Source organism: Coturnix japonica, chromosome 3 (assembly GCF_054131305.1).
Source record: "Coturnix japonica strain WE chromosome 3, WE-NBRP24, whole genome shotgun sequence".
NCBI lineage: Eukaryota > Metazoa > Chordata > Aves > Galliformes > Phasianidae > Coturnix > Coturnix japonica.
This window is the reverse complement of record NC_140665.1, coordinates 13,985,322-14,004,495: the sequence shown is the minus strand read 5'-3', so window position 1 is coordinate 14,004,495 and position 19,174 is coordinate 13,985,322. Positions and strand designations below refer to the sequence as shown.

At 36.9% G+C, this 19,174-nt stretch overlaps 1 protein-coding gene across 10 annotated transcripts in view; it reads left to right on the top strand.

Moving 5' to 3' along the window:
- SPTLC3 (serine palmitoyltransferase long chain base subunit 3) overlaps positions 1–19,174 on the top strand; it is a 281,441-nt gene that overhangs the window by 227,150 nt on the left and 35,117 nt on the right. For 7 of the 10 annotated variants that reach the window (XM_015857148.3, XM_085542794.1, XM_085542793.1 and 4 more), the window contains 4 exons: positions 6,979–7,170; positions 8,437–8,591; positions 9,119–9,267; positions 18,902–19,026. In XM_015857148.3, coding sequence (XP_015712634.1) covers positions 6,979–7,170; positions 8,437–8,591; positions 9,119–9,267; positions 18,902–19,026 — 621 coding nt within the window. Of the gene's footprint in view, positions 1–3,217; positions 3,318–6,978; positions 7,171–8,436; positions 8,592–9,118; positions 9,268–18,901; positions 19,027–19,174 lie in introns of those variants that run through there. The other 3 variants (XM_085542798.1, XM_085542797.1, XM_085542800.1) reach the window with 3 other exon arrangements.

Below are 19,174 nucleotides of genomic sequence, written 5' to 3'. Positions count from 1 at the left end.
CATAGTGTGTGCAGGGTTAGAAATACATATCCTGAAACACCAGGCTGAGGCATCTTGAATGAGTGTGATTATCTGCCTAAAAACTTGCAAAGCTAAGGCAATGAACTGTTTGTATTTCACATTCATCTCTGCTCTAGTTTAAATCCCCTGTGACTGCTATCTCTCATTTCTAGCAGTTTCTTTTCTTCCTGGTATTACTTATTAGTGTCTTTCAGCCTCCAAAGTTGCACTCAAAAAATAATACTTTCATTTTTTTTTAAAAATCAGTATTCAGTTCAATGGAGCTGTTACTGAAATTCTGCATGATATCCAGTATTAGTTACAGTTTGCAACAGCGTATTAGAGGTCATCAGTAACATTAAAGATAACATTCAATATTAATTGATTATTGAATTAATTGAAACTTGAATATTCAACATTGAAGTAACATTCAATATTAATATGCCCTGAGATGTTCTTCTGATATTAAATTTCATGTATTCTTCATGTAGATTGCTGTTCAAGTTACTAAATGCTATATCACAGAATCATAGTGGTTGGAAAGGACCTCTGGAGATCATCTAGTCAAATCCCTCTACTAAAGCAGGTTACCTACAGTAGGTTGCACAGGAAAGCATTCAGACAGGTTCTTAATATCTCCAAAGGAGATTCCTCTACCTCTCGGGTCAGACTGCTACAGGCAGGCCTCCAGCTAGACTCATCATCACTGGTCACAACCCTCTGAGCTCTCTGTCAGCAAGTTCTCAGTCCACCTCACTGTCCACTCATCTATCCCACACTTCCTAAGTTTACCTCTGAAAATGCTGAAGTCGAGGTAGAAAACATCCACTTCTCATATCTACCCAGCTGGTCATGATGTCATTAATGTCTACCACATTGGTGAATCATGATTTCCCATTGACAAACCCGTGTTAACTATTTCTAGTAACTGTCTGATTGTCCATTTTCCAGATTTGATTCCAAGAAGGCCTTAGCCTTCCTCACTGCATCCCTTTGCACGCATTGATATGTACCTATATTCCTCCCAAGTAGACAGACCTTTTTTCCATATTCCATGAAATTTCTTCTCCCCTTTGAGTTCTTCTCTGAACTCCTTCCTCATCTAAGAAGGTTTTCTGCCACTTCTCCGCGATCTCATACACTTTGTGATGCATGCTGATCATGAGCTTGGAGGAAGTGGAGCTTGAATGTGAGCCAGCCTTCTTGTGCTCTCTTACCTTCCAGTGCTCTAACCCATGGGGTAACTTCAAGCAGATCATTGAAGAGATTGAAGTTGTCTCTCTTAAAGTCCAGGATTGCAATACTTCTTACCACCTTGTTTCTTCTGTTCAAGATCCTGAATTCCACCATCTCAAGGGTGCCACTGACCTTTACATCCTAACCATTCCTTCCTTATTTTTAAGAGCAAGGTCTGGCAGCACACCTGTCCTCTTTGACTTCTCCACCACCTGCATCAGTGTATTATCTTCAATGCACTGCGGAAACCTCCTGGACTCTGTGTCTGCAAAATATCAGGGTGACTGAAGTACCCAGTGAGGACCAGTGTCTGTGGTTGTAAGGCTACTTTTAGCTATCTTTAGAAGGTCTCATCAACTTACACCTCTCAATCAGCCTGTAATAAATACCCACAACAATGTCAACCATATTAGTCTGCCAGAGAAAGGAGGTTGTAAAACAGTCAGTGTTGAGTTTGAAACAAGTGTTCCTCGCAGTATTTAGTCTAAATATCTGCATAGAAAATAATTTTTTCCTAATTATATAACAATTTTTTCTGACAGTATATTTTGTATGTTCTTGTCATTTACAGCTGTAGTTTCACAGTGTTAATAGTTGGTATTGCAGGACTTGTTATTTTGTGCTGGAATTTTACTTGTTCTTGACTGAAAAGTGTCACAAATGCATAAAGTGAAGATTCTGTCTTTTCATCCCTTGTTTGTTTTTTGTCCATAATATGCTGTCAAGAATTGTGCTGGATCGTTTTTTTTAATCATCAGATTTAAATTAAGAATGTTGTTTTTAATTTATTTTTAATTTTACAATTGTCTATATAGTTCAGCAAACTGTGAATTCCCTGTAGCTGTTTTTAGTTTGTATCTTATAGAATTGAGTCTGTAAGGTCTGAAATGTAACAGAGGTGAAACCACAACACATAGTAAAGTGTGTAACTGAAGAGACTTGTGAAATGGTCCCAATTTGTGTCAAGAGTATATTCATAATAGGAAACTTCTGTTTTTGTAAAGTGTAATGTGTTTTGTAATTTCCCTTTTCTTTTCCTGGGGACTTCATACAATCAGTAAGAATTCTTCAGTCTCTAGTGGATACCAAGGCATGGTGTTTCTGAGAAAAAGCAATAATTATACCTGGTTTGCAAAGAACTTAATAGTTTTCATTCTTTGAGACCAGCCTGCCAGTGATGGAGATCTGTAGATGACAGAGCTGCACATCAGCCACTTCAAACTGTGAGAATGCAGTGGCAAGCTCTGAGAGGGATGCAGGCAGGCCAGACCCTCTTCATGGCTGAGATGGAACAAGTATCACTGCTTCAGCTTCTGCTCCAGAGGGGCACAAGAATGTGAAGGTCCTGTGTCTCCATCTGGTTGTTGCACACGTCTAAAATCACCTGCATCTAGGACCCTCCCTCAAGATGTTTTCTTCCAGTGTCAGGTAGGAAATGTCTGTGTAAAACCAAACTATCTGCAAGCAACCAGATGTTTCATCAGTGATTGTCAGTCTGTGCTCCCATCACTTTTTGGCTGTAGCAATGCACTGTCTTAATTCACTCAAGATTTCAATGGCTTCTTGGCATCTGGAAGAAACTGGTCAAATGTGGCTGTCATTTGATTTATGGTTTACAACATCTATCCCTTTCATATTCGCGTTTGTCATGTCAGTTTTATGTGGATCACTCAGCTTGCATTGCATTTTTATAGGTTTTATGCAACAAGATAACATCTGATCCAGAAACAAATGAAATGCTCTTCTTAAATAGAGGAAGAGTAAAATAAAGCTTCATCTGTTTCTGGATCAGTTCTCTCTAGGAGAGAAAATAAAGACAAAGACTTTATTATTCTCCTAGTAGCTTTAGCTCAAGGATTTAGCTCTTCACAACTATCACTGCTTTACGGAAAGTAGCTGTAATCATAATAGCTTGCAAAATATTAATTAAGGAGAGGCTTCAAGAAGCAGATTGTGATTTCTGGATTTCTTTGCAGTGTATGTTGCTTCTACAAAATTGTCTTGTGTGAAAACATGGACTCTCAGGTCTCAGCTTCCTCCTCTCTATTCCATTCATGGGCTTACTCCTAAATGATACCAGTGTAAGTGGTTACCTCTTCACTAGTAAAGTGCACAATACAGGGTTATGAGATGTATTGCATTTAAAGCTGACTTTACTGACTGTACTGGAATTGCTCTTATTGACTTAATTGGCATCAAAACTTTACCCAAGAATTCTCTTGCTGTGAGTGTCTTACTGGAAACCACTTTGCAACTGTGGTTTAAGGCTGCTGCCAGATCTGTCAACAAGGATTCTGTATAACTGCACTGCAGACAGAGGTTATGAGGCAGGGGTGCCAGTACAATCTTTGGTTGCAAGAGTGTAGAAGGTGGTGTGATCTGGTAAGCTAAGTAAAGACTCAGCACAAGCAAGTTAAGTGTTATAATCCTGATTTTGTTTTTTATTTCAACAAAGCTGATGGAATCCTGGATTTGTTGAGCTGAGTATTAAAATATGTGTTCCTTTTTAATTTCATCTATTGCTTACTGTCCTTATCTTTGTTCCTTGCTTTGGTGGATTCCTTGTGTTTGTGCCTAGAAAGTACACTTAATCTGTGGCAAACTACTGAGAAAACATTTTGTTTTGGAACATCAGCAGAATTTTTTTAAACAAGACAATAAAATTGAGATTAGCATATCACAAAGGATAATATTTACTCAAGATTTCCGAAGAATGAAGTTGCTGAGCAATTCTGGGCTGCTGCTTAAGTTGGCATTGTCAGCATAGAATTGGAGGGTTACAAAGATACAACCTTTGGTCAGGGAGATGCAGGGAATTGAGTCCCTCAGGGATCTCTGATTGGAATTATGTTGTCTCATGTTTTTACCAAATCTCTGGAGGGGAAAAAAATGAAATAAAAAAGGGGGAATTGTTGACAATAGCTGTTGACAGTACAGCATTTTTCAGGGTAGTGAAAAATAAATTCTGGATAGCAAGAGTTGCAGGAAGTTCTCATGGTAGTATGTGATGAAGATAAAATGGTTGACAAAATCTCATGTCAGTAAATAAAAAGTAATGCGTAAGTTGGATGTGGAAAAGGATACTGAGAATGCATAAATGGCAGGCTACTCTCAATCAGATGTCGCAGATAAGGAAGGATACGCTATTATTACTAAGGGATATTTCTAGAACAGTGAACCATCGTAAAAAGACAGAATATATATATTACTCACTTTTTTCCAATATGTAAGAACAAAGACACTTGATTAGAATCAAATCGATTAAGATTCTTCAACCTGAAAAGGAATAAACGGAGAAGCAAAAGCCACAGATGTAGAGAAAATTACAGGTAGCATGATTTGCTGAATAGAAAAACTGAGTGGAAGGCAATGGTGGTAAAGTAACTTGTTAAGTGAAATATCAGTTACCTAATAAAAATTTCTTTTTCAGACTAACTCAAGTTTTTTATTTTTTTTCCCAAACTATTTGTGTGTTCAAAAATGAGAACATATCCATGGTATCACCAGTGACTATTAAATGTGATAATATAGTCTCAGGATCACAAAATATCCAAGACTCAATTTGTTGGAAGTTGGGAGAACGTACTAAGGAAAGCATCAATCACTATATCTATTTTAGAACCTTTCCCTCACCATCTGCAAAGAATTGCTAGAGTTGAGGTATGGGTGTAGAGAGGTCCTGTTTACTGCAGGTTTTCTTATGAGTAGTAGTATACTAAGTGTACAATTCAACCTCACACCCACTGTGTAACTATTTCCCCTTAACCACTTCAGAGTGATGTTGTTTTGTTGGTTTTTTTTAGAGATCTGTGGTATTTTACTATGGTGCCAGCAACAGCCTGACAACAATATTTCCTGTCTAGGTGCTTAAATTTCACAGTCTGATTTCATCTCCTCCTTTATGATAGCGTGTGAAAAGTGAATGGCAACATAATAGAAAATACCTATTTGGCATTCATCCACTGACTGTTTAGATTGGCTGAAAGTATTGAATGTATTCAAGATATTCAGTCATCTTTAGCTCAGTGCTTGGATCTGAAGTACAGCACACAAGCATCCAGTTTTATGACTCCCTAGAAGTGTCAAATCCACCTACTTTGGTTATTTGAACACTTGGAGTCTTTTATCGAACTTCAGGGATGGAAAGAATGCCCCCTGTTTTACCCACTTAATGTTTTACTTCTGTTGATGTGCAGTTTACTACTAGCTGTTTGCCATAAGAATAGGAGGTGACAGTGGTTAAATCTTTAAACACATATGCCATGCTGAATGCATAAAGTGTGAGCAGCTGAGCTCAGAACATGGCTGAAACAAGAGTTCCATAGCACAAGAGTGTTGCAGAAGAGTTTTGCAATGCAGAAGTCTAAGACAAAGCTTCTTAGTTGCTTTACAAATGAAATATGTAATAGTAAGGTTTTATTAATAAAGTGGATTAGTAAAAACGGAATCATCATGCTAATTCTCTCTTCTGAACCCAGGTTCATTATCACATCATCACAACTTGACAAAGTACAAAGTCAATGGAATTACCATAGATGACCATAAGTATGCTCTTAGTCCATGACACATGTAAGGTAATGGGGCTTAGCTTAGTCCTTAGTGAAATACAGTGTTGTGATGTACTGCACACATATCTGTTGAGTCTTATCTGACATAGGACTTGACTTGTATTTCATTTATTGTATTTCAGCTTGCTACACTGTATCAATAGATAATCTACTTTTTTTTTTTTTTTTTTTTAAGCTCATTCATTCCACAGGCAAAAAGTGGTTGTTTTTGTGTTTGTTTGTCACTAGAAAGTAACAGCAAAATACTCTCATACTTTATGGAAATAAGTGGATGGCCTCCATTCAAAAGAATAATCTGATAACCTTGTGAATATATTGATCTGAGAAGACTGCGATTGAATAACTTCTTTCACTAACAACTGCTGGAGATTTAGTGTATTTTAACAACAAATAATTTTGTTCACACATTTGTGAATCTCTTGCAAGAGGGTGACTAATTCCAGCAGACAAAGAATGTGCACGTGTCCATGCATATTGCCTCTTTTAAAGTACCCTTAGAAGTATGGATGAGGTAACTGGAAGTATTTAAAGGCTGGGGGTTTTTTTGTTGTTGTTGTTGCTCTTGTTTTTTTAACTGAAACAAAAATAAAAGGCTGGGATCACTGCTGTTTTGAATACTTGCTCAGATCATGAGGAGCATCATGGTAAAGATGTCCTATATTAGGCAGGATTTCTTGTGTATAGGATAGCTTCTCTAGTGCGTTACACAAGACTTTATGAAGCAGCGTCAGGCTCGAAGTGGGTGATTTTTCAATGCTGCCCTTCCCTTTTTATAGTTCTGTCTTGCAAAAAGAGAATATTGTGGTTTCTATTTAATCACCTTTGAAATAATTGTCCAATTACACAATAATGTGTTGCTAGTCTTTCATAAGATTCAAATGTTTCAAAATAGACATGGGAGTGGTGCTGAAGACATCTGCAATTGAAGACACTGGTTGACAGGAAAGAAAATGGAAGATACTTGCAGTGATCAGTACCAAGTGCAGTGTTAGAGGTTCTCTTCTTCAAGGATAGGTTGCATTAGCTGATATGGTGAGAGGTCTAAATACCTCTCTGGATTTGTAGCATAGTAGACACAAATATTTTCCTCAAGATCTAAGGTTTTGGCATAAGCGTTGATCCAATAAAGTGTTATTTTATTTAGATGTCACAAATTTCTGTTCTGTATTTTCAGAAGAATGGTGTAACAAATGGAACTCTCCACAAAAAAACGTTTATTGAGCACTTTGAACAAGCACCAATGTATGTTGCTGTTCTTACGTTCGTGGGTTTTGGAGTGGGCACAATATTTGGCTACCTGCGAGATTTTATGAGAGCCTGGGGACTAGAAAAACGTAACGTTGCACAAGAGAGAGAGCAACAAAAAGTACGTATGAAAAAGAAGTTATGTATCTCAGTGTCTTCGTTTAATCCATAGAAAAAGAAAACTGGGAAAACCCTTACTGTTAAATACATCATCTCTCCAAATCTCTTTATCCCTAATTTTTTTTTTTTTTTTTTTTTTTTTTTTCCCATCTGGCTAGGTGGAGCCAACATCTTTGTAATTTCTACATATGGAACATATGGAAATTGTTGTCCTCGCGCAAAGCGGATGTAGCCTGAATTTGTATAAATCCTCATCTAGATTCTTTTCTATCCTGCATATTCCAAAGTGAAACTTGCATCTCAGCAAGCTTAATTGCATTCTGAATTTGTTTCAGTTTTTTTATTGTTCCATCTTCCCTATCCAGGTTGCACTGTAATTTAAAATAACACTTGGCATAGTGAATGGAAAAATGCAAATAAGTATTTTTGTTCCTCTTACGTATAAAATTCTTGAAAAAGATTTTCTGTTTTGTATTTTTGAAGATATACGTGCATTTTCAAATGAAATATCGTGATGATATGATGTATTTATTTTCTTTTTGAATTCACTTCATGTTTTGACTATTCATGCACTATTTTGCTTTCAGACATGCTGGTCAAATCTCCATACCATCTACCAGGCATTACATGTTCAGTTCATTCTCCAGTCTCCTGCATATCATGTCATTTTCTTTTCCCAGTTTATTCTATCCAGTGTCTAATATGACTGTATTAGGGTTTCAGATAAATATTTTTGTTTGGTACCTTCCTGTTAGTTTATTTTCCAAATTAAAATCCACAGATAGAAACTTATAGTCAACCAAACTTGTCTGGCCAACAGTGCTCATTCCAGATACACTGGACTTGCTTTAATGTATCAGACATTTACTGAGATACAACCAGTTGTTGATCTCAGGTTTGGAATGTGCTCTGTGCGTAACAGAAGGCCCCATTTGAGAAATCTGGATTCTGGACGTGAAAGTATTGTGACTTCATCTTGACCTTCATAAAGATTGGATTGGAGAATTATGCCAACTTCTGGACCATATGAAATTTAAATAAATAAATTAAAAAACAAACAAACAAAAAACAGAAGAAAAAAAAAACCTCTGTATGTCAAAGAAATTAAAGATATTTGCTGATTGGAATTGTTTGTAGCATAAGAATATGTGCTGATTGTAACCTTCTGCATACTAATCAGTCAGTTTTTCCTATGTAATGGGATTGGCTTGAGTTCCTTAGCAGACATTTTCCTAGCAATGTAACCCTGTGCATGTTTTCAAACCAGGATTTTGTGCCACTTTATCAAGATTTTGAGAACTTTTACACCAGAAACCTCTATATGAGAATACGTGATAACTGGAATCGTCCAATTTGCAGTGTCCCAGGACCGCAGTTCGACCTCATGGAACGCGTCACAGATGATTACAACTGGACATTTAGGTGAGTCAGCTGACACTCCTCAGGTTTCAGCTCTGTAAATGTTCATCCTGATATATCTACAAAGCATGGAAGAAATGCATCTAGTGCATCATACCTAGATCCACAACTAGTGTATACATCAGCACTTCTTTTTTTTCTGAAATCAGTACAGTTCTGGCAGTCTGTCCCTTTTCTTCTGAACATTGTTTGGCAATGAAAACTGTAAGGTACCATAACAAACTAGTTTTGACTGCCTGTATCAGTCTAAGCTGCCTATGCTTCATTTATAACGTCTTAGCCAGAATATTACAACATTTGTTATATTCCTTCGAACTACAATAATACCTAATATTGGTATATTGCTATCTACAGCTCTTCTGCTGCTTGTGAGCAGGATGCAACAATTATTCATTAAGAGGCTGATGTTATAAGGATTTCCAAATGGAAATCTGACAGTGGAAGAAAATTTGGTGGGAATTTTTTCATTTGTTTTTGTTTTGAGTGCAAAGAAGGGTCACAGCATTCTTTAAAATTTGCTTTGATTATAGGTTTACAGGAAGAACTATCAAGAACGTAATCAATATGGGTTCTTATAACTACCTCGGCTTTGCAGAAACAGATCCTAATGCTTTGAAAACTGTAACCAAAGAACTACAAAAGTATGGAACAGGAATCTGCAGTACTAGACAAGAAATGGGTGAGTATACAGCCGGATGGCCACCAAAGTTTGTATAGCTACTTGATTTTTCTTACAGATATCTTGAAGGAACTTGATATTTTTTTTAATCGTGTTTTAGTCACACTGGTACTCAAATGAGTATTTGTTAAAAGGGATGCTTTATTAATGGCTACAGAAGAATATTTTTGAAATGAGAAAGAATTACTGATTTTTAGAAAAGCTAAAACAAGCGTATAATAGAGTGGCCTGGAATTTTTTACAATGAAAGTAACAGGGTTATTTTTCAAAGAGATAAACTGAGCGTCAAGCCTTTGATGATTGTTCTAGAGCAAACTGAGTTGCATCCATCTTTGCTATATACTATCTACCACATACAGAGGGCTTCTGACTATGAAGATGAGCTTTCATGTATTTTTTCTATCAATTCTCTAAGAATATATTGTTTTATGTGACATCAATAGGTACAGCATATAAATTTTCATTGTGCCTGTAAAGAATAGATTCAGGAAGGTTCTGTATCACTTTCTTGAATTGATAAGCCCTTTATGAGTTGAATGCTTTTTTACTTTTTAGGCAGATCTTCAATCTGTCATTTCTGGATTGAATGGTTTATCTTTGTGGGATGCATACTTCTTTGCATCTTCAAACCTGTATTTTTATACAAAGCCCTTTACTGAACGAGTATTAAGTGTGGGTCGTGCATTCCTAATAGTGCAATCAGCCTGCATTTCAGAGAAAACTGTTTCCGACAATAGAAATGCAAGAAGTTGTCTCCTCTTGGACTTTTTTTTAATCTTTCTTGAGACCTGTCAAAAAAAACTTATACAACCTGAATTGGTTTTTTTATTTCATATTTCTCAAAGCAAACATTTTCCTTTCAAATTCTTGTGGAAAGTCATATTTCTAGTTTATGTCTCATTTCCAGGCAATAATAATGATAATAATGGAAACTTTGTAAACTACTTATATTGTCATCATGGTTTGATTTGCCAGTAAAATATTGGCAGTGAGACCACACCAAGTAGTTTATAGATTGACCCTAGTATCTTTTTATTAGGTGACCCATGTGGTGACTGCAATGCAATATACTGTTTAACGTGTCTGCATGCTTAAAAGTGGTCACCATTACTAGTCATGTAAGGAATGTTTCCCTGTGTCTTTTTGACTTGAATTCTACTTTATCTGAGAATATTTTGGGTTCTTCTGAGTACCGCAAAGAATATTTCTGGTATTCCCTTTCTTTATCATTTGGATGTGGAAGACTTTCATGACTTTTGACTTACTCTCAAAAAAAAAAAAAAAAAAAAAAAAAGCTTATAAAATCATCAAGTCCAACCATTCACCTAACACTACAAGTCCACTGCTAAACCACATCCCTGAATGCCAAATCCACACATGTCTTGTTTCCAGTTTTCTCCATCTTGACCCACAGCGTACAGACTTCTAGAACTTTATTTGTACTCCTGTGCAATACTCATGAAATTATCTTGAAACAAAGATAATTTGTGAACGTGAGCAAAGCTTTACTTTCATACATAACTGTGTTCACCTGCATTCCCATGATGTTTGCTCTGACTATTCAAAGTGCAAGAATGGGCTATGAACAAGTATATCTCTTGTCGGGTCAGCAGCTACGTTACTGAAATGTGGCTTCTTTTTTACAAGAGGGACATATTGCAGTTGATACCCAAGTACATTAAATAAATGATAGAGCTTAATTTTTATTTTTTTTATGTCAGTACAACTTTATCATGCACAATTTACTGCACATCGTAAAGTCTTTTAGATAGTGAATGTCAAAGAGCATCTAGGATGAGAGGATTTATTAAAATAGGGAAAGACTGTTAAGACCTGGCTTAGGTCACATGGAGAAGCAGTGTCATAGCATTTTCTCCTAGGCAGCTAGCAGAGGCTCTGTGCCTTCATGGTCAGCATAAAGAGAAAAGTTCTTTCACAGACCAATTCTGCAGACTGGTTACTTCACTGACCGTGGCTCTGTTGCAGTCTGTTTGCCTCTAAATAAGAATATTATAAGCAACTGTAGGAAAGTGCTTCTCAGTAGTGTGGATACCCTCAGTTCTTTTTATTTTCTTTATTTGTGGCTGTGTAGGTCTATTCTGGATCACACTCAAGAAGATTTGAAAAGTTCTGTTTGTCTTGTTTTGGTTGGTTGTTTTTTCGATTGTTTTAATTATTATTTGCCATCTTCATCTTAGTAAAATAGAATGGAATGGCTTTGTTCCCAGGCAGATAACATTTCAAAGCTTTAACTAAGTCAATAACCATAACAGCTAAGTGGTGTGAGTTTTAAATACAGTGAGCTGTAGGAATTTGAAAGAATATGTGGTGGTAAACCTGTCCTCTGGGTCCTCTGCATAAATAAACTCCTTTAACTGTGCAGAATGTGGAGTGGGTATTAAATGCCAACACATCAGAATGTGATTGCAGGTAGTTTGCTATCAGAATAAGTTGATATGAAAGTTTTAATACAGTTGTTTATATATTCACAAAACACTTCGTTTAAAGAAATTTAGTGAAACTAAACGTTGATGAATATAGAACAGTTGTCTCATGTTCTCAGAAAGGTAACTGAAGACAGTGTATAAACTTACCTCTGATCAGTGAGAATGGGGAAGTACTGTTCGTGTTTTCTATACAATTATTATGCACGTGTCAATTGAACACAATTAAACACAGAAGCATAGGAATCTGATAACAATTGTGGCTGGTCTTTCTGTATTTGCACTACATAAAAAACTTCAGGACTTTTCTCACCATTTTTAGTCCTTTTCTCTTTTTTAATTGTAACAATAATAAATCACTTTCCTAGTGTAACAGTGTCATTTAAGACACATTCCTGAGGCTTTTCTGGGACTTTCTATCTGGAAGAAAAATATTTTTCATTTTTAAGTCCAAGCTAGCTGTTATCCCTTAGGAGCAAGGTCTTAGGGTTATAAGTGATAGTTCCATGAAAGCACTAGCTTGTTGTTTAGTGGTCAAAAAGCAAATCAAATACTGGAAATGATTAGGAAGTGAACCAAAAGTTAACCATAGAATCCCAGTATGCTGCTGTATAAAGACGTGGTTTGCTGTCATCTTAAGTACTCAGCACAGTTCTGGTCAAAAACACTCAGCAGAACTGGAATGTGTCAGAGAAGGGTAACAGGGATCATCAAAGTCTCAAACAACTTCTGGGTAATAAACTACTGAACTTGCTGTCTTCAGCTGGCAGAAATCTCAGGCATCTGGCTTGGAAAGAGCCAAGAGGGGAAAATTATACAAGTCTTCAAAATGATGTGTGGCTTGGATTAGTGACTAGAGTTGGCTGTTACTTGTCTGTTCCCCTATAAGATCTACAGGGCATTGCATAAAGTTAGTAGATGGGTTCCAACTAAACACAGGAGGCAACTCTTCACACAGGAATACTGCAGAACCTTTCATGTGGCACAGTACATCTAAAGATAGTTGCTGAGCACTATTTTACGTAATTAGCTTAGTATTAATTTGTGTTACTGCTAATATGACTATGGCCATTACTGTATAATCATTAACACTGGACTTGTGGACAAGCAAACCATCATACAAATTTGATTTGAATCAGGAATGTGTGCGCATTCGTGCCTCTACGAAGTTAGACATTACTTACGGTAAGGGTAGAGTGTAAGGAACTAATGAAGCAATATTCATAAGCTGTATTCATAACCTGACTGTTTTCAGTGTTTCTGACGACACTTTGATTAAAAAGAGATTAAGTGAAGAGTCTTAAGAGATCAACAGAAAGGTATAGCACGTTTGCTTGGAGCATGCCTTCTAAGAGCAGTAGCTTGGGCGAATATTTTAAAGTGATTGTTTGCAGATGGCAAATATGCTGACATCACAACGTGCTTAGAGGTGAAAGATCTTTCAGTTCTGCATATTACATATGATGGCAATAGTCCCTGAGTGAATTTGGCACTGAAAACTTGAGCTTAAATAGGATCATTCAGGAAAGTTCTAAGCAGATGGAGATGTAGAATGAGGACTTTCTTGGTCAGAGGTACAGGCTGGGAGGAATGATAAAAAGCATTTGTGCACGATGGTAAGAGCGTTCTGAGCACAGCAAGGTTAAACTTAGCCAAAGCAAAATATGCCGTATTAACTGAGGTGTCAAGTGAGGGTAAAGAGAGATGTGCACCAACCGTGTCTGACAAAACTCACCATGGGTGTAATTTAAATGTTAAAAAAATTTTTTTCATTGCAATATTTTTTACGGAGGAAGAAAAACTCATTTGACTAGTTCATTTGCCTGCTTCATTAGACTAATTTGGATAGGACAAAAGCAGACCATTTTGTTTCCCACTTCTATGGGTATAAAAATTGAGAAAGATTTTGACTGTGGAATTAATGGAAATGGAAACACAGCAACTCAGAACATTCAGGGTAAAAAACAACCCTCTGTACTCTATTTTTTATTTATTCGTTAATCTGACAAGAGAATTCAAATGGGTATCTAAATACATTTGAAATAACATGTATTCCTTCTGTATAAATGTGAAATCTTCCAAGCAAATCAGTGCATTTTTATGGCTAGTATCGGAGTTGGCCACTGCTGGAAACAGGCTGACACGCCTTTTTGCTGAGCACACTGTGCCATTCTTATGTTTATAGTCAGCTTTTTCTAAGAATCTAACATAAAATTAGCAAGAGAAAATGATCCAAATACATGCAAAAATTTTATTTACAGCTGTATTCCACTTTACCAATTGCAGAAAATAATAAAATTTGTAATTTTATTTATTTATTTATTTTAATGAAGTAAAGTAAATTGTCGTGCCTTCAACACTCCTAGACTTAGCACTGGGGCGGTGACAGGGGTGCTGCATGAGAGCTAGTAGTTCCAGTGCTTTATTTATCTTAACACACCATTATTCCTTATGGAGATTACATAAATGAGTAACAGGAGCAAGCGTATCATTAGTTCTATTTAAGCAACCAAGCAGGATTCCTGCCCTTTTGAAATCCTTCTCCTGTGATTATGCCTTGGTCCAAAAGACAAGACGGAGCCTGCACAGAGCACTTGCAGAATGATTCATTCTGGAGGGCATGGTTGGGAACTGATCTTTTAATGCCTACCTTGCACTGATTGTATAATTTTTTTTGTTTTGTTTTTTGAGGATTTTTGTTATTATATCATTGTTAAAAAGCAAATCTGAAAATGTGCCAACATTTAAATTACAAAAGTAACTTCATCCTCTTCATATCTTTCTGTTAGGTTTTAAGGCCTAATGTGAACTTCTAGCAGCAGATCCAAGTAGATAAAAACAGCAATTTGTCTTTGCATTCTTCTATATCAGTTCATAGTTTTAATGAGGGCAAGGGTCATTTTAAACTCAGTACTGAACAAGTAATTAATGGTTCATTTTTCAGTTTGGAACAAGTGATAAGGAATTAAAGTTCCTATATGTTTCCAAATGAGAGCTTAAGGAAAAAATAAAGTTGCATAAACAAGAATTAGCGTGTATGTATATTTTGCAACTTGGCTTTCTGATAGAGCAGAGGATAAATCAGGAAGCAGTTAACAAGAGGAATTTTCCTTCTTGCCATCTTCTGCTAACACTGTTTTTCCTTCTCTGCTCAGCCTCTCATAAATAACTAATCCAACTTATAATCAAAAAGTCAGGTTTGTTCCTGTTATTTCACCACTGCTAAGGTATGTTTATGTAAAGTGTGATTAAGCTACAAACAACATAACTTCTGACAGATTGAACGAGGTGTTAGGAGCAAATCCAGGTTGTGTGGTCTGTATAAAACATAAATGATCTCAAATATATGTATGATAACATATATATAATATAATACATATACAAAATTATCTATACACGTACAGATATTAACACACTTAAAATCATATAATCATATAACTTGTAAAGGTCATTTAGTCCAACTGCCCTGCAATGATCAGAAATACCTACAGCTCAATCAGGTTGCTCAGAGCCCCATCCAGCCTGAATGTCTTGAGGGATGGGGCACCAGCTGTTCCAGTATCTCCCAACCCTTACTGTAAAAAAAAACTTTTCTTCCTTATGTCCAATCTAAATCTTCTTTCTTTTAGCTTGAATCCACTTCCCCTTGTCCTCTCCCAACAGACACTGCTAAACAGTTTGTCCCCTTCTTTCTTATACCACCCCCCTTAAGTTGCTGTCATCCATGCTTTGGTGTTATCAAGCCTGTAATTCAGTTGTAAATTTCAGCTATGTAGTTTTGTACAGGGAACAAAATCAAACAAAACTAGACAATTCAAACTAGACCAGAAGCTTTATAAGAATCCATCTGATTCTTTTCTGATTCTTTTTTCTGAGAATCAGTAAATAACATGGGTACGTTACTATATCTGTGATACCTGAAGTATTTTTGTTTTGCTCAAAAGTCCTGTCAGAAGATGGCAACATTTAGAAAGCATGAACTTTCCCTTTATTCAAATGCTTCCTCAAACCCCACTTATTTAGAGGCTTTTTTATGCACATGCAGCCTTAAATGAGACATCTGAATAATGTTACTATGTGCTTCTCTACCTCTTTTTGATCACTGTATCACTGTACAAGTTTAGGCTTTGCTCCTCTTGTAGACTCTGTGGGACTGTGATATCATCTGGATCATCCATTCTTGCAGAGTGACATGAAAAAGCAGTAGTTTCTACATCTTTCTTCATCCTTCTAGTAATAACTCATTTAATATTCTTTTCTAAAAGTGTGTATGTGTCTCAGTAATATTATCTCTGATAAACATCTTAATAGAGTTGGTGACCTTATGTTTCCAACTGGGCAGGGATCTTCAGGTGACTTATTTTCTTCCACACCCAGTTAAAAGTACCTCTGACAAACCATCATTTACTCAGAGTGATGGTTCTTATTCACATTGGCAAGTCACTTCAAGATCACCAGTTGTTGTGGAAGTGACTTTTGCAAAAATCAGTTAATTTTTATTTCAGTAGCTTGTTGTTTATATCAGTTTACTCATCTGGCTTTTGTTTTACTTGAAGTAAACAGGTATTCTCCTTCATTCCTTTGAAAATTTAGAATTAAAAGCTACAATAACAGACACTATTGCCAGTGTCTGTGTTTCAGCCAGCATACATCATTAGCATGTAAGAACCTAAAAGACTTTGTTAGGCAAAGTGTGTCCTTACCCATTTTGTCTAAGCTGAAGGAAGTTTCAAAACTAAACGACATGGATTGTTGGGATTTTCAGCTTTGTGTATCTCATAGACTGACAGAAACTCACAGTCCAAGGATGTGGCTAAGTCTGTGGAAGTTTGCCATGACAAAGATTACTTCACGTTCCCTGTCCCCAAATTGCAGTTAAGGAAAGAAACTGGGTCAGTATTTGATAAGGAGGGGATTTATTTATTATTCCTTTTTTCCCCACCTGTGGAAAGTGTTGTGATGTAATTGTTGTGGTTTATACTGTGCCTACAGAGTGATCCATGCTGGAGAAATCTGATGAGATTAAATAATTGCAACACTTTTAAAATAAATACCCGTTTTACTCTAATGCTGAGAAAGAACAAACTGATGCGCTTTATCAATTCTACTCTTCCTAATATACGTGGCTGTCACTAACCTCCCACTGTCAGTACTGATGTGTATCATATTGCTCCTCTGACACCTCACCTACCACCTACAATATTGCTATTATAATTCAAGTAATTCAACCCTAGGGATGATATTGCAAATACTTGTTGTTCAGGTTTCGGTTTTGCAAAACAAACCCCTACTGATTCAAATTTTCAGTCAAGTATTTGTAAGCAATAGTGATATACATCACCAACTAACATTCACTGTTAGGATTAGTAGATAAGAAAGAATAGGGTTACTTTCAGAAGTCTTATTCTTCATCATCATCAAATCATTTTAAAAGGGTCAAAAGTGTGGTATTCCCATTATAGATGCTTGAAGAGAACAATGTGTCATGAGTCACAGAATCACAGAATCGTAGTGGTTGGAAGGTACCTTCAGAGATCATCGAGTCCAACCCCCCTGCCAAAGCAGGTTCCCTACACCAGGTCACACAGGTAGGCGTCCAGGTGGGTCTTGAATATCTCCATAGAAGGAGACTCCACAACCCCCCTGGGCAGCCTGTTCCAGTGCTCCGTCACCCTCACCATAAAGAAGTTCTTGCACACATTCATGCAGAACTTCCTATGCTCCAGTTACTGGCCATTTCCCCTTGTCCTGTCTCCACACACTGCTAAAAAGAGTCTGGCCTTGTCACTTTGCCCCCCGCACCTCAGATATTTATAGACCTGGATCAGGTCCCCTCTCAGTCTTTATTTCTCAGGGCTAAAAAGACCCAGTTCACTTAGCCTTTCTTCATAGGGGAGGTGCTCCAGTTACAGGTCTCCAAGAGGACTCTCCCACACCCCCCCGTGCTGTGTCAGTCAGCCAGTTCTCAACCCACCTCACTTGTCCACTCATCTATCCCACACTTCCTCAGCTTTGTTATAAGGATGTCATGGGAGACAGTATCAAATGCCTTACTGAAATCAAGGTAGACTTCTGCTTTCCTCCATTTTTCTGACATTTGCCTATCACAGTAAACACCAAATTCCTGTTCCAATTAATTGTAATCCACTTTGCCTGTATTATTGTGACATCAATTTGTGCAACTCAAGTAAGGCAAGAGGTTAACTTTGTTTTTTTGTCTTCTGTTCTCTGCTTGGAGCCTTATTCATAGGGGAAATCCACAGCCTACTCTCTTTCCTTCCCCACAGATGATCTTGTAAGAATTCCTTCAGCCTTGGTACCGCAATGCACAGACAGGCAAACAAAGACTAGAGGGTTGGCAAATTTAGATGATTCATTACTGTTCAAGGTTATTTGTCTTCTTAAAACTGCTCTTTTATTTATCCTCTTTTGTATTTTTTTGTCCTCCTTTGTGAGTTAGTGGACAAAGATACTGCTTTTGTTGGACATCTGGAGCACCGTATTTGGAGACTCCTGGCAGTAATATTGACAAATAATTTCCAGTAAGGAAGACTCTCAGTGTTGCTTTGGTATTGAAGTTTGGCTGATGCGAGGCAGGAAAGAACATAGTTAACAGTAAGGGAGTATAGCTTACCTTCTATTACCCATAGTCTAACAGGATGGGGAAAGCTTTCATTTGTCAGTCCATAAAATATCGCAATTAAGGATTTCATACTCACACATACAGACGTTCAGGAGAAAAACTGAAGAACTTTGTTGTAGTCATCATCTGCTTTCTCGTTCAGGAAGAACTGAAAAATGTCTACAGTTTGTCCTACACATAAAAAGGTCTTGTTCCTCACCGGGGTAGTACTAGCAAGGGGGAAAGTAAGAAATGACTCTTCAGGATAATCGTCTTCAACAGTTGTTGCTAGGGAAATCAGAAACTTCCTTTTTTTTTTCCAAAGCAACTGCTTTCCTATCTTAACAACAACAGTATTTGTTAGCATTAGTTATAGCTGATTTGCATCCTTCCTTTTCTTGTTTTATCACAAATGTATGAGATACAAATGGAAAAACTTGAACAGAACTAAAAGAAAAAGCAGTTTGGCTTAATGACAGATTGCCTGACTTGTACTTTTGAATGTTTTGAGTCCTTAGAATTAATAATTTCCACAATCTAATGAGTCTGCCTGTGTTTGTTTCTGCAGGGACCCTAGATAAGCATGTAGAACTAGAGAATCTTGTGGCCAAGTTCCTAGGTGTAGAAGATGCTATGGTGTTTGGCATGGGATTTGCAACAAATTCAATGAATATTCCAGCACTTGTTGGGAAGGTGAGTACTACTTGATGAAACACACAACTGTTGTTTGCTAATAATTTTAACAACTGCTGCAGTATTCTGGGCATGCATTAAATGGAAAGGCTCAATTAAGGAAAAAAGCTTGATATCAGGGAAGCAAAACAGCTTTCAGCATTTCTGA